General features: G+C 43.1%; 1 protein-coding gene across 7 annotated transcripts in view; it reads right to left on the bottom strand.

Annotated features, from left to right (window-relative positions):
- Positions 1–15504, bottom strand: part of LOC117455833 (disabled homolog 2-interacting protein-like) — a 207373-nt gene that overhangs the window by 88114 nt on the left and 103755 nt on the right. For 5 of the 7 annotated variants that reach the window (XM_034095420.2, XM_034095421.2, XM_034095424.2 and 2 more), the window contains exon 2: positions 11272–11393. In XM_034095420.2, coding sequence (XP_033951311.1) covers positions 11272–11358 — 87 coding nt within the window. In that variant the 5' untranslated portion in view covers positions 11359–11393. The remainder of the gene's footprint in view (positions 1–11271; positions 11394–15504) is intronic. The other 2 variants (XM_034095428.2, XM_034095423.2) reach the window with 1 other exon arrangement.

Genomic DNA, 15504 nt, shown 5'->3' with positions numbered 1-15504 from the left:
GACACGTACAGTCAACAAAGCGAGTCTCTGCTACTTTGGGAGGACTTATTAATACTGACATTGTGATCCATGTCCTAAATCCAGGGTGTCATGAACAGTACATGAGTAATACATGAGTATAGATCGTCACATCAGGGTGATGTTGACAGCCCGGAGGACAATGTCCAACACAATGTATTCCCGAGATACAAAGAGACAATGCAAACACATTCAATAACCTCTTGACAAAAGAGTGGTGTAGTGGTCATGCTTTTTTCTAAGATGACCCTAAAGTTGGCATGGCAAGGTTTCCTTGAAAATAAATGAAAAGGAAGTTTGGAGAAAATAAGATCCTTGGTGAACACACGCTACAGGTTTTGTCACCAGGATAATCTCCTCATATGTACACTAGTGTTTCAGCATAAATGCAATCCCTAGAATTAAAGAGATAACGCAACGCTATCGACAAACATCACGGTCACATGGCTTCATCACGACCGCTAAGCTAAAGGCGGCAAACGTTCAGCTTGATGATGTTTTGTAGTCTCATTGAATCCCCTATTAGCAACCAGCTATTTTACGAAACCTAAACGCGTTAGACATTTCGTAACGTGACGTATTTGACACGTAGAAAGAAACTTGAAAAGTGGGTTAACTAGAACAAACCACGAGCCTTATTGCAGGCATTTACATGTAACCAAAACTCACTCAAAGAAACATTGGCTTGGAGACGAGGGAGCCTGGAAGCTGAAAGGCTGACTCATTTCCCGGCACAGGACTTATCCCTGCAGCGCTCAATAGGTGATTCCCAAAGAGCATACACATAATTAGCCGATAGGACACATTTATGCAGAAATTAGGGATTGTTTCCCACTGCGGTAATTATGTCAACATTTAACAAATTACAGCGCTCAAACATCTGTGTTTTTATACCCTTTATTTGTTGTTCTGTCATCCCTTTCTCTGTCTGGGTGTTTACTTCTTCTCACATCTGCAATCACACTCCCCCAAGCACCTCGCCGTCTCCATGGCAACTGTGGCCGGCATTAAGAGCGAGGGAATAAGAACGAATGAGATGTCGTGCAGAGACGGCAGGCTGTGGCGAGTTTTTAGATAGAAAAAGATTAGAACATTTCATTTTTTTGTTTCTGCTTTATTTTCAAATCATTCACTGCTGAGAAAGAGCTCAGGAGGATGAAGAGGATGAAGAGGATGAACGAAGGTCTTTGGATGAAGAGGGTGAAGAAAAGAGTTGATGGAGTAGCTTCAGCACGAAGACATGTACAACTCAGCATGCTGGAGAGGTAACTAAACTAGAAAGCATTTCGGCTCAGTCAGGTGTAGCTTGTTTTATTAAAATAGCACAGCATAGCAGCGTCAACAGTCTGAACACACTCATAATGTAACCTCAGAGACATGGCTGCAGCACTGAGACCTTCACTGGCACACACACCTCACAGGGAGGGCTGGAACACACACCGTGATCAGACCTCCCTCAGTCCCAGTCATGCCATTAACACACCTGTATAATTACCACCTACAGCGTGAAGAGGTCGCCCAGGGCAACAGTGGTAAAGGCATAATTAGAGAGTGACTTGCAGACAGCCTGCCAGCTGATAACCGAGCAGCCACTGCATCCTGATGAACAACACCTGCCATCGGTGAAACTCTGGGAGAGGACAAAGAGCCGCGATGTCAGAATACAGGGGTCGTCAACCAGGGGAGGGTCTCTGCTGCGTCAGCGACAAGTCTGTGTTCAGACATCACTTCAGTTTAGTGTGTTCAAACTGGACAACTGATCATAGTGAATACATTTAAATGTACACAATGTTATATTTCAAGTTAGCTGTTTTCATGTATAATAAAAATGTATATTACATATGATGCCTTTAAATGCAGTCTTTCATATACACATTCGAGAACATTTAGAGGCACTTTTTTGTGTCAGATGCAAAACAGCTACGGCGTAGTTTTGTCAGGCTCCTCTAACAATGCAACATACAATAGACTTAAGGAAAGGAACAATATATAAAAGTGCTATAAAATACAGAGAGTAAAACATATGTTTCTTTAAGTTGTAACATGTTGGCAGGCATGTTTCCACTGTGCAACAGTCACCTTCCGTCATTCCCCTAGAAAGGGACATGTAACGTAGATACGTTGTGCCTCTTCACCTATACATTTGAGTTCTTACTCTTTCACTTAAATCCTAAAAACTTAGATCTTATATTTAAAACTTTATCCAAAACCTTTCCCCTCTCTGACCTCTCGAGGTTCTACTAGAGGGTAACAGGTGGCAGAGAGGCCTATCCCGGCCGGGGAGTGTGGAACGTAGTCACTGACCTACTCCTTACCTCTCACCAATTCAGGTTCCAGTGGGGACCTTTCTCCCTGCGTGCCTCTCCACCTGTTTCCTACTTCTTACTCGCTACCCTTTCCCTCAACCTATCCTAAGGGTAGTACGTAGACTAGGGATGTTAAGATTCACCGATTCGCTTCGGTGCACCGGCATAAACGTTCAAGATGCGAGTGCACCGGTTGAAAGAGTGCACATCGGCTACAGTTTGGGTTGAACTTGCGATGCATCGATTGCGTAGCGTCTTTGCATCGGTAAAAAAACGATTCATTCATATAATATCCCCTCATCCAATCAGCACTCAGCAGAGACGACCTTTGATCTCTGCTTCTCACTACGGAGGCCGAGAGTCTCAGATATCAACACACATGGACGTCGAGGAGAAAGAGAAACACAGCGCACCGAAAAATACCTACAAATCAAACGTTTGGAACACTTCGGATTGTTCAAGAAAGACGGTCAACTTGAAAAATCGCTCGCAGATTGTAAACGACGCCGTGCCGCTTTAAGTACACAAGTAGTACGAGGAACTTAGCGACGCACATAAAGAGGCGACATGGGGTCTGCGGCTGAAAAGAGAAACCTGAAAGTTAGACATGAGTGAAATCACTCAGAGAGGTGTTCCTGTCAGAGAGTGGTGTTTAGTTCACAGCAGCCTGTGACGGCCAATCACAGTTTACATGTCTTCCTCACTGTAAGCAGTTATGAAATAGCTGTTTGTGAAAGGTTATTTGTATTCTTTATTGTTCCCATAGAAACCAGTGTTTTCTGCTCACTGGTGAGTCAGCCTATGGATGAGTGTTAAGCACATCAGTCAGCAGCTGTATGGGCATGGCTCTATGGTAGCTGTTATCTGCACATATCATGGGCAATGCATCCTTACATAGTTTAACTGTGAGGTGTTATACACTTGTACTGTGGAGAGTTTGTTAAGGTAACAAAGAAACAGCATGATGGGATGCGCAGTACTAGTAGAGAGAACCACATATGTAAAGCACTTTTTTGTTAATTTATTTGCTGCATATAAGGAATACAACAAAGATCCTCTGTCGTACCATATTGAAGTATCATTATTTTGCATCGCATCGCATCACATCGTATCGCATCGTATCGCATCGCATCGTATCGCATCGCATCGTATCGCATAATGTTGAATCAAATCGTATCGAACTGAATCGCAACAGGGGTGAATCGTATCGCGTGGTGTTTCAAATGTATCGTTAATGTATCGTATCGTGGCAACGTATCGAGATGCGCATTGCATCGGCCTCAGTGATGCAGATGCACATCCCTAACGTAGCCACGTTAGTTTAGCTGCTATAAGCTTGGACTGTTGGGGGGGGCACCTTACTCCGTCTTTCTGGCTGTCTGTACCGGTGTACTCTCATGTTCCGAATAACACAGTTTCCCCCACATTTATTTTTTGTGTCCATATCTACGCCGGGATCCGGAGTCGAGGCTGATCCTGTTGCTGTGGTCGTGTGTCCTGGATCCTCTATCCTGAGCACTGGATCTGAGTCCTGGACTTCGAGTCGTAGCTGAACCGGTCTCTTCGGTCCTGCCTGACTCTCACCATACTACTTCCCTGAAGGCTCCCACAAGATTGTTTACATCCTCGTGGATTCATCTCCTTATTATAGACACATGCATTTCCTAACATTTGGTCTTTCCAAACATTTGCTCTACCTACGCTGTAAAATGTATTATCTCTTCGATTTAGACACGGCATCTATTGCACGTCTGTCCGTCCTGGGAGAGGGATCATACTGATATTCTGTACAAACTGTGAAGTCCACTGAGACAAATGTAACATTTGTGATATTGGGCTATATAAATAAACATTGATTGATTGATTGATTGATTGATTGATTAGCACAAAAACAAATCCATAAACCTGTATCAGGGTTCATACACTTTTTCACCAATGATTTTCAATGACTTCTCCATGACCTTTACCTAATTTTCCATGACCAACAACATGACTCTGTCTCAGCGTTCCACTGAAAACGGTTTATTTGAACATGGAACAGGAAAATAAGGTCTGCATATGAAACATGTTGTGCCTATCTAAAACAAATCCAATAGGCTTACTAGCTTCTACACGCTGAAGCAACTCAAATCTCTCACCAGCAAAACACCTCGTCAGATAAATGCCATTTTACGTTTCATTACTATACAGTATTTATTATCATTATAGTATTACTATTTCGGCAATTAGCTAAAATATAAATTATATTTGATGCAACTTTAGTTACATTTTTCATGACTTTTCCAAAACTTTGGGACAAATATTGTTTTCCAGAACTTTTCCAGGGCCTGGAATTTGCATTTAGAATGTTCCAATTGTTTTGAGGGTGCTGTTTATGCTCACTGGAATGTTCATGGAAATGGAAATGGTTACTCCCAGCTGCTAAACATTCAAACTAGCTGCTGACGGTAGGGAAACAGCTAGAGGAAAACAAGCACTAATAAAAGGAGAGTTTCTACACAGAAGATAAGGAAGAACACTCAGTTCTTCTGAGGCTCTGCAGGGAGCTTTCAAAAGTCTAACAAATTCTAAAATCTTCACATTTATAACAGAAGGACTGCATTTAAATGTGGACATGGAGTTTGAAAGACGTTAGCATATCCAAGGCAAGGAAAGTCTATACAAAGATGCTACCGAGGTCAAAGTCTACCAATGTATTGGACTGCAACAACTGTATAATAATAAGTTGACATTATTAAAAATAAAAATGGAATGCCTTTGTAATCATCAACAATGGCAGTTACGCACAATCCATATGGATCTGAGCGTGGTGATAATAATGATAGATATGTATAGATATGACATGGCGTGCTTCAAGTGAGACCACTGACAATGGGCAGAAAATGACTTCCAAGTGTTCCCTGCCATCAGTGAAGTGTGTGCGGGAGCTTTGAGGTGAAGAGGCTGAGTCACTGCTGCACCTGAGGCTCTGCTGCTTCCTCAATCAAACTCTCATTCTGTTTCCTCCCCTCAGCCATTATCCACTCCATATGTGGATGTGTGGGCATGGTTAGATTAGCATAAGCACCATTCTAAACAATGTAAAACTATGAGTCAGACTCTGTGCAGAAGGAATATTGGTTTTTTCCTCAACTGCATTTAGCATCCCCTCCAGACCAGAGCCTTCAACATAACATGAGGGAAAGACTCGAGGCGAGGCAAAGGACTGTGATCTGTTGATAGCTAAGATGGCAGAGCAGTATACAACCGACACCATGACACACACCTTTTAACATGTCTGGATATCATTGCTGCTGCTGCTGCTGCTGCTGCTGCTGCTGCTGCTGCAGCTGCTGCTGCTGCTGCTGCTGCTGCTGCTGCTGCTGCTGCTGCTGCAGCTGCTGCTGCTGCTGCTGCTGCTGCTGCTGCTGCTGCTGCTGCTGCTGCTGCTGCTGCTGCTGCTGCTGCTGCTGCTGCTGCTGCTGCTGGCATCACAGCTAACAAATTAAAACCTCTTTTTTCTCCATCCGTGGAAATAAGCCGGTGAATAGAAACCTGTCCCCGTAGGCGCGGTGAATTGATTAGTGGCTGTTCTGTTTTCACTTCTATGCTTCCCCTGACGGATGGACGTTTTAGAAGGAATGGAGCGAATCGAGAGAAAGAAAAAGACACTCCCTATAACTTCTCATAATAGTGTTCCTTCTCGCTTAGTGCAGCGATGCAACGTGATATACCGCCCCTCTCTAATTAAAGGTTAAAGGTCAGAATATTTAAACTGCCTATTTCAACACTTACAATCAGTCAGTAAGGATGAGTGACGCCTACATTAACGTCAGATTATACCCCACGGGAGGCAAGGCGCTCTAGAAGCGCTAAAGTGTTAGCATTTAATTTGTCTTCAGCGCCTGCTCGTGAGAGATGATTGAGAGGGCAAGAGAAAAAACTATATGTGCCGGATGAAATAGAGAGAGGACAGAAATAGAGGTGAGACTATAGTGAAAAACAGACTTAAAGGACAGTGAGTGATTTCCAGAGACGGATGAGCTATGATAGAAGGACACGTGGAGACGGGGCGCACAATGAGGGGACGGCAGAGCGTGAGCTGATGGAAAAAGCAATAGAATGAAAGTAAATGAGGGGGAAAGTGAGGAGACAATGAGTGACGTGGTGGCCGTGGATCAGGGCTCGGCACATCACAGACATTGAGACTATAGAATGAAGGTTGTTCCTCCCTGTGGGTTTCGTTCTGATCAGTCCGCTTCTTAGAAACGTGCTTCAATATGACACTCGTTATTACAGAATACATTTTCAGGCACACAATATGAATCACCTATTAACCACATTCAAGAGTAGGCTAAACACCTATACTGTAGTTAGGGCTGTGTTCAGGCTTCCAGAACTCCTGTCCTACCTTTTATGGTATTCTTTTGTTTTTATGAAATAGTATTTTGTTTCACAATTTGTTTTATGTCCATTTGGTTTGATTTGATTCATGAATAAACATATAATGAGTAAGTTAAGAATTCCAGCAGTATTTGTTCTTCTTCATTAGCTCCAATTCTACCATTCCTGAGAGACAGCTTAATGCACCAATAATCATATTCCAGTAATTGAATATATATTGTTTTGCAATGGTCCATTACAGAGGATGGGTACTTTAATTGTATTTAGATCCCAACACTCACACTTTAGTTGTGTTACTATATCCGAGTGCTCCTTCCACCACTGTGAACACACAGTGTTAACACCTTGGTGTCTCCACATGACGTCTTGCTGTGTTCGATGAGTTCTTACAGCTGACAAGGCCAGTAACTGCTAACATACACACATGGCATCTAATGAGATGCAATACGTCACATCACGGTTCTATTGTATTCTAAAGAAATGTGTAAATCGACTTATGGGAATACAATATCCCTGTGAGCTTGGTTACATAATAGTAATGTCAACTATGACTCCAGGACATGAATACAGACCCCTTGGAGAAATGTCTCCAGTTAGTCTGTTCATGTTCAGGCTATTACAGCCAGTGCAACCTGACAGGGTCCAACACAGTGCCACATATTCGCATGCATTTCAATGAGCTCTTTAATAATTCCACATTTCCACGGTTGACAGCTAATTAGCGGACGGAGGGGATGGATTCATCCGACTCAACATGCATCCTCCAAGGGGAGGAGGGGCTGGTTTGCGCCAACCCTCGATAAGTCTAAATGGAATTTCATGGTAGTGGAAATAGAGCCTCGGTGTTTACTATGTCACCGTGTTTACAGTGCAGATCTGTATACTTGTGAGAGTGCAGAACAGGCTTGCATACTTGATTGTAATCTCAGCCTGTCCGAGCCCATTAGCTGAGCACTGAGAGGACAACTCCATTTCATTGCTGTGCTTTTTTTCATGAAATTAAAGCAAATGCAACAAGTTCATTCTATTCCCTCGGCTTCCCTAATGGGCTGTGATAGAATCTGTGCCTGGACAATCAGCGGGGTGTTCCCTGCTGCTCCATCAACCTCTCTGTCCTCCTGTAGCACAACCTGAGGAACACAAGAGACATACCTGTCCAATTAGAGCCCCTGCTAGCATCTGAGAGGAGAGGGGAGGTGTGGGGGGGATAAAGTCAGGGAGAGATTGGACAAGGAGCTAAGGCACAATTGAGAATCAATCCAGTCAGCGGGGGCAATCAGCGGGACGAGGACGTGACGGACTGAGATAAGGTTTGTTTGTCCGCTCTTTAAACAGCCACTGACTAAGAGAAACTAGCAAGTAGCAACTTTTTATACTTGATGCATGCACTTTCCTAATATGTCTGAATTGGCTGTGGAAGATAAGGCTATGGGGACGTTTTAGTTTTCTCCAATGCCTACTGGGGAGAAAATTGTTTTGGAGAAGTGTTCCAGGCTGGGCTTCTGTGTGAGTGTGAGCGTGGCTTTCAATAGTGAGTGCACACATTCAACCCAGTCTCTTCAAAACACATGAGAGAAAAGCATTTTGACAGATTTAGCTCAAGGCCTAGGAGGGGTACTTTAGATGTCACCGCAACTCTTTTCACTGAAGGGAGAAAAGTGAGAAGCGAGGAGGAGAAGAAACCCGCCGACTGCCTGCCCACATGTGTGTGTGCCACCATGACTGCACCGTATCCATCTACATACTTTATCTATTGTGTCTATATACTACAAGTGTTTATTTTTGATATTCCATGCCATTTAACTAACACCTTTATCCAAAGCGACTTAGATATACTTAAAAAATGTAGACATGCCATTTCATCAACACCAATTTTTGGGGTTGACTAACCACTGACCCTCTGATGGGTAGACACCAGTGGTGTAAAGTAAAGTACATTTACTCAAGTACTGCTGGTAAAGAAGCCCTATTATGCATTTTTTTACAAGATCAGTTAAAATGTACTTTTGTAGGTTCATATTATTTATACAAAAACCAAAGTAAATAATGAATGATGGTGTCTATTATGGATGGAGATCATGGGCAGTATACAGGTTAATGTGTCTCTTTTCCAGCTTCAAAATTAATTATCCAACGCATTAATGGATCAGTAATTATAATCCAATAATAAAATACATATTATTCTGAAATTGGCTACTTAAAAGTACTTTTAGATTTGGTACTTGTGTATATTTTGCTGCTAATACTTGTACTTTTACTTGAGCAGAATATTTCTACACTACGGTATTATTACTTTCACTTTAGAATAAGATCTGAATACCTCTTGGACCATTGGTAGACCCCAATTTCCCCTGAGACACAGCCGCCCCTTTCAATGAGTATGTGATCTATCTCCACCTCCCTTACCTATCCTTCAAAAGTATTCATTCAAGCAGAACATTTAAATATCTTTAATAAAAGTTCATTTAAAAAAGTTGCCTGGTCGGCTGTGCTGCCTCTAGAGACCAGAAGGGGGCAGTATGAGAAAAAGTGCAGGAAAGGGTCAAACACTGTCTGGTGAAGGTTTGTATCTGCAAACACTCGCTGCTGCTTAGCAATAAGCCATCAGAGTAAATGAAGTGGTCATGTGATTGGGACAGGATGACTTTGCTGCAGTGCTCTCTCTCTCTTCCTCAGGAGAGTGCTGCATGAGACACTTAATCAATAGTTAGCCTCCACTATTGACCCTTTTTGTCTCCTGCAGGCTTTTTATTCACCTTCTACCTCGTTGCTTCCTGGTCATATCAAAGTAAAACAGTTCAATGACTCAATTAACATTCACAAGACAAGAGCCAACACATCCATACATGCACACACTCCCTTGCAACGCTCTCTTCACTGTTGTATCTAGACCAATGAGAGTTTGGCAATCTCTGCCTCTTCAAGCTGAGGTGCTTTTATATTTGCACCTTCTAAAATTATTTCGTGACACACTTTATTCCCACTCCGCAGGTGGTCCAACACCAGCGGGTCTCGCCTAGTTGTTAATGTATTCACTGTGAGCTTTTACTTTCCTTAGAGGCATCCCAATGTTGTGTTTTGTTGTTGAGACGGCCTCTTAATAACACTGAGTGCTGAAGATGGCTGATAGAAAAGAAGAAAGAAATGACACCTTTCAGAAATATTGCAATGCCTTTCAACACTCAACATGGCCCATTATGGCGCGTTTCCACTGCAGCGGGGAGCTCGCTTTAAGCGTGCCGAGCCGTGCGGGGCCCGTTTTTGGTTGTGCTTCCACTTGGCCTAGTTTTGGCCCGGGGCGACTTTTTCACCTTTTTTCTGGCCCGACTAAATCGTGGTTCTAGAGCCAGGAACAACCAGGCTGAGTCGGGCTGAGTATGCTAAACTAGAGAGAGGGCTACAACTACAACAAGATGAACATATTTTACCGTGATTTAATTGTAATACACGTTTCAAAATAATGCCGAAGTAACAACATACTGATACCGGTTAGTAAACACCATGAATTAATGCTTTGACAAGTCTGCAGACAGACGACAGGCGGAAAACCCTTTTAAAATGTTTTCTGAATGGAGTTCGGCTAAGCTAGCGTTATATATGCTCCGACCGTCCACACTCACAACAACGGCCTACAGACATAAATAAACCAGCGACTGTATTCTCCATGACACAGACAGTCTGTGGTTTGTACTTGTTTCACTTTTGTCTAGTTTCTGAACAGATATGAGGAGCTGTGAGCTCTGAGTGCTAAGAGCTACCGGCTGTGTTGTTTTTCTGGGGCGCTCATTGAAGATGACGTCACGGCTCCGCCTACACTGCGTTACTATAGTAACTGCCCCAGTTCCTAAACTGTAATGGAAGCGCAGCATTAAAGTGAGCCGGGCCTAATAAGGCCTAACCAAACCGAGCGAGGCCTGCAGTGGAAACGCGCCAGTCGTGTACCTGCTAGAGCTTCACAAAGGCTGAAAGCGCAGAGTGCTTTTGGCCCTTCTGGCCCAACATCCACAGTTTACATTTCACCTCCGGGTCGTCATCTCCCCACTCGTTATTTATTAATGGAAATGTGCACTGCTAATTGCTAATTAGCTTGAAATTGATGACTCGCAGCGGATCTTTTTTTTTTGCTTCATTAACTGGCTGTTTATCTATTGAATTAAACATGGCAGCACGCATGCCGGATTTGATTTACAGCCAGATGAAGACTGCTCTGTGTGAGAGTGTCTGTGTGTGTGTAGTTGTTCTCTTAAGTGAGTGAAAGTGTTGTGCGTGCAGGTTCTGGTTTGGGAGTGTGCGTACAAGTTATTCAGTGTGAAATGCAATGGAAAATCACACAGGAAGTAAAAAGGCAGCAGAGGATGGTGTGCTGAACATAAAACCAAGATGTGTAGATGTGTGATGTGTATGCGCCAAACATCAAAGGCCCCATTCCAACATTTGAAGTCAATTTGTTTTAAATTGGCACGAGTCCATCTGAACACCAGAGCAGCCTTCTGTACACACTGACGTACAGCTAAGGGCTTCTTAAGGCAAAGTAAGGAGGAGACAAGTCACAGTACACACTCACAGTACTCACGGTGACTCTGAAAGGCGTGGCAGCAGTGGACGTAGCCTCCATGGTGGGGGGGTTCTTGTCTGAGGAGCTGCCGGGCATGCTGCGTCGGCGTCCGGACCTCTCTGGAGGAGACTCTGCAAACAGACACAGAAATGTTTCCAAATTAAAAGACCAATTTCAATTGGTTGACAATTTGCTAAATACACCGATTGCTTTCTTGCCGAGAGTTACGTAAGAAGATCGATAGCAAAGCTGAGCTACACTGAATCGAAGGTAGAGCTTTGAGTGTTGAGCAAGAGGGAGAATCTTGGCTCTTCCAATGGACATGGACTGATGCAAGAGAACGTTTCGATGTGGGTGAAACATATTTCACCGTGACAAACTAGAACCTACAGTAGTTTGCCTACGGTGTCTAAAACATTCATCATGTGCTGGCAGTCAGAGATCAAAGGTATATGTTGTATCAGAAGGTGCAAAAAGAAGATATTGAGGTTGCATCATATTAAAGGTAACTTTATTAAATGAAATAAACCTTCACTATATCCTGACAGTGGTGCGTTTGATAAATAATGTGTCCTCCCCGAATGCTCCTAGGGTTTGCCTGCAGCAGAGTGAGCAGAGCTTACTTTGAGCCTTACTGCTTTTAACATCCAACATCACCTTCTCTCTCATTGGACGTCTAAACAGGAAACTAAAATATGGTTCTGAAACAACGGAGGGGGGGAATAGGCAATGGAGAGACTTGATTAACATTTGATGAGCTTCCTAGTTAGATTAGAGTTCTGGACATTTCTCAGCTCTGATTGTTCAGTTCTTTTATTCAGGCAAGATCAAATCATTAGGAGTACTGGGAGGGGGGGGGGGGCAGATACCCCGTCTCACGTATTTCTGTCAGGATATACTGACAGTTTTAGCAGATATGACAAAGTTATTTTTAATGAAGTTACTAATTAACGGCTTTAACTTTCAGATGACCCATTCCTCCATGAATTCAGCAACGAGTCCATTCCATCGCTGATATCCCCACCCCTTCCCTGTTTACTGAACTCATCGTTATCTTTTCAGTGAGAAAGAGTTGTGAAACAGGGAAGTACAGGAATGAGGATGTGCGGCGGCAGCAGCAGATCTGGACACGTCCAGGAGGAATGCGAGTGATGCTGAACATACACGTCTGCACAGATGTCTGATACCCGTCACGGCTAACAGCTACAGAGCAAACCACCAACAACTTGTGTAACCCCACATGATTGGACCATTATGTCCCGTACATAGCTGCAGGTTTGAGCACAAAACAGTCCAACGTGTCACAGTTAAGTTTTCAACAGTGAAGACTCCGGCTAGGTGAGCCGAATTTATAAAGGACACTCTAAGATATATTGCATTTCATTTCATCAAGAAGCCTCAAACTAAAATTGTGTACGACTGGGTCAGATATGCTGATCAATTATTTGAAACACATTGGGTCTTTCCACCACTGAGACTCTGTTAGATTATTTAAATACACTGGAGGCAACATTGGGAACTAATTATATTAGTGTTAAGTGTGAGGCAGTGAGACTTTAATACAATTATGAAGCAAATCTTCCTCTTCTCTCTCACACAAGTTCACTACACATTTTATTGTGAACTCCTACAGTTGCTTATCCAATCATCTCCAGATGTTGTTTGCAATATCAGTGGACTTCCAACACGTCATCGAACCTTGGTATCTTCACTAAGATTATCAAAAATGTTCACCGGATCTGAAACCAAATCTTTGAATCCCAAAATGTGGGGTGCACATAACACGCAGGTACGCATGCGCGGCAAAAATGTCACTACGCGCCTTTGCGTACCTCAAAAGATCTAAACAAAACACATATTTCGTCTATACGTGTTTCTTGTCAACAGTCAATGGAGTAAACTACTTGACATGTAAAAAAAAACAACGACATTAAGCAGCTACGTTGCCGTTTCGCTCCCTGCAAAAACTCTTCGGACTTTCTGTGACTGACTGAACTGGTGCTGGCCGAGCCGCGCAGGACATAACCGACGGACCCGTGAAGCTTACAGGAGGCAGAGGCTTACATCACCGGACAACAGAGTTGGTGCCGTGTGCACAGACGGGGTTAACGTCGGTATGAACAACAGAATTGTGCCAAAACTCCGCCAAGTGGCTGCAGTGGGAGACTCCCCTGTGCACATTCTGTGGCGCACACACTGGAGAACTGCGCAAAATCAGCTGATCACAACGTTCACGCTCTGTGGTCAAGCTGCTGCAGTTTTATTTACTACAAAGTGGAGTAGAACACACAGCTGCAAAGTTCCTCTGGGTGTTAATGGAAGAGTTTGAAATCAGACAGAGGTGGAAGAAGTACTCAGATCTTGTAGTTGAGTAAAAGTAGAAGTACCAGAGTGTTACTCTGTTACAATAAAAGTCCTGCATTCAAAATGTTACTCAAGTAAAATTAGAAAAGTATTATCAAAATATAGTTAAAGTACCAAAAGTAGTCATTGTGCAGATTGGTCCATTTCAGAAAAATATATATGATATGTTTTGTAATGATTGATCATTGAAGTGTTCTCAAAGCTGGTAAAGGTACAGCTACTTTTTGCAAATGAGATCAAAGTCAAGGAAAGTACAAATATCTCAGTACTTGAATAAGTGTACTTAGTAACTTCCCACATCTGAAATCAGATATGACTTCAAGTCATGTGATCATTTCTTAGCGTTTGATCCTTCCACTTGGCCTCAGGAAATGCAAGGACTTCACAGTTTTGGAGAAAGCAAATCGGAGGCTTAAAAAGAGACAGGGAGGTGCATCTTCATCATCTTCATCATCGAGCATGCAAGAAGTGTAAATAGAGGACAGTGAAGGAGACACTGAGGAGGACCACGCTTCGTGTGGGGTGTCTCCTGGTACGCTGTCTCCTGGTACTCATCTGAGTAACTCACTCAAAGTGATGTGCCCCCTGGCTATGTGTGACATTAGAGAACCAAGCTAGACAGCAACTGTACAAACTGCTGATTGCTGAATACATTTGAGTTCTAAACTTTGGAATTATACTACTAGACAAAGGAGGGAGGCGGGCATCTTTGAGAAAAAGTGAACTGCAGTGAACGAGTAATGATCTGCAATGATACTCCAGATAACATGTTCTCATGGAGCATCTGTAATCGGCCACACACAAGAACACACATGTCTGTCAGCTCTCGTTGTTTCTGTGAGCTCATGAAGCTGAGCTGAGCTAAATGAGCTGTCTGCTGTTTAACAGAATGGTTAACTGAAATAGCACATACTGTAACTGAGGAACGAATGGTGGAATAGCACTTCCTGGTGTGCCGAGCACTGGCTGGCATCCCAGCCCCCATAATTCCAATTTTAATATAAACATAAACACAGTCCACGACAACAAACGGCAGACGAACACAACAAGCTCTGACACTGAGCAGATGTCCCAGAATCCAATTTCTATAATTAAGAATCGGAACCATCTGGATCCTCTGAGCAGTGATCCGAGCTCTGGAGGTAAGCAGGGTTTTATTCACAGGGACTTGTTAAGCCTGGCCTGGGATCTCTGCATTCTCCTCATCTCACACCAGTATCAGAACTCATAGGGAGACAACACTTAGGAGGGGCCTGACAAAAGGGGGGGTTCAAGTCAAACCTCAAATAAGCAAAACAAACAAGTCTCCATAACAAAGTAACAGCTAATGCATCCATGTCAACATATTCTTTTCAAATATGTGTTAAAGAGTCCTTATTATTCTTCATCTTTTTTTTTTCTTTGCTTAGTGTTAAAATCCCAAAGTGTCTCCCCCCTGCCTGAAACGCCTCCATTGGACTCCCTTGTTTACTTCTGTAACATGGTGACATCACTATGTAACACTCGCGCTTCTATTGGCTAGTGCTCCTAACACATTGTACGTGATAGGCTAAGGGGCGCGATTGAACAATCACAACAGAGCTGGCCAGCTAAGCAATCAGAGCAGACTGGGCTCTGGTTTCAGACAGAGGGTGAAAAGAGGTGCTGCAGAACAATAAAGAGCTTTTTCAACATTAAAGCACGGAGACAGTAGAAGAAAAAAATACTAATCTGAAGCATAATATGTCCTCTTTAAGTCCAAACAAGGGGTCTAACAATGAAATATGTAAAGGTGTATGACTGTGTGGTCATGCAAGACATACCGTCGTGTTTAACAGTCAAAACCAAAGGGTCTATAATCTTTGTTTTAGTTCTCAAATCAAGTATTTAGTGTAAAGT

The sequence above is a fragment of the Pseudochaenichthys georgianus genome, chromosome 12 (genome assembly GCF_902827115.2).
Source record: "Pseudochaenichthys georgianus chromosome 12, fPseGeo1.2, whole genome shotgun sequence".
NCBI lineage: Eukaryota > Metazoa > Chordata > Actinopteri > Perciformes > Channichthyidae > Pseudochaenichthys > Pseudochaenichthys georgianus.
The sequence above is the reverse complement of the archived record's forward strand: the minus strand, read 5'-3'. Positions and strand labels throughout refer to the sequence as shown.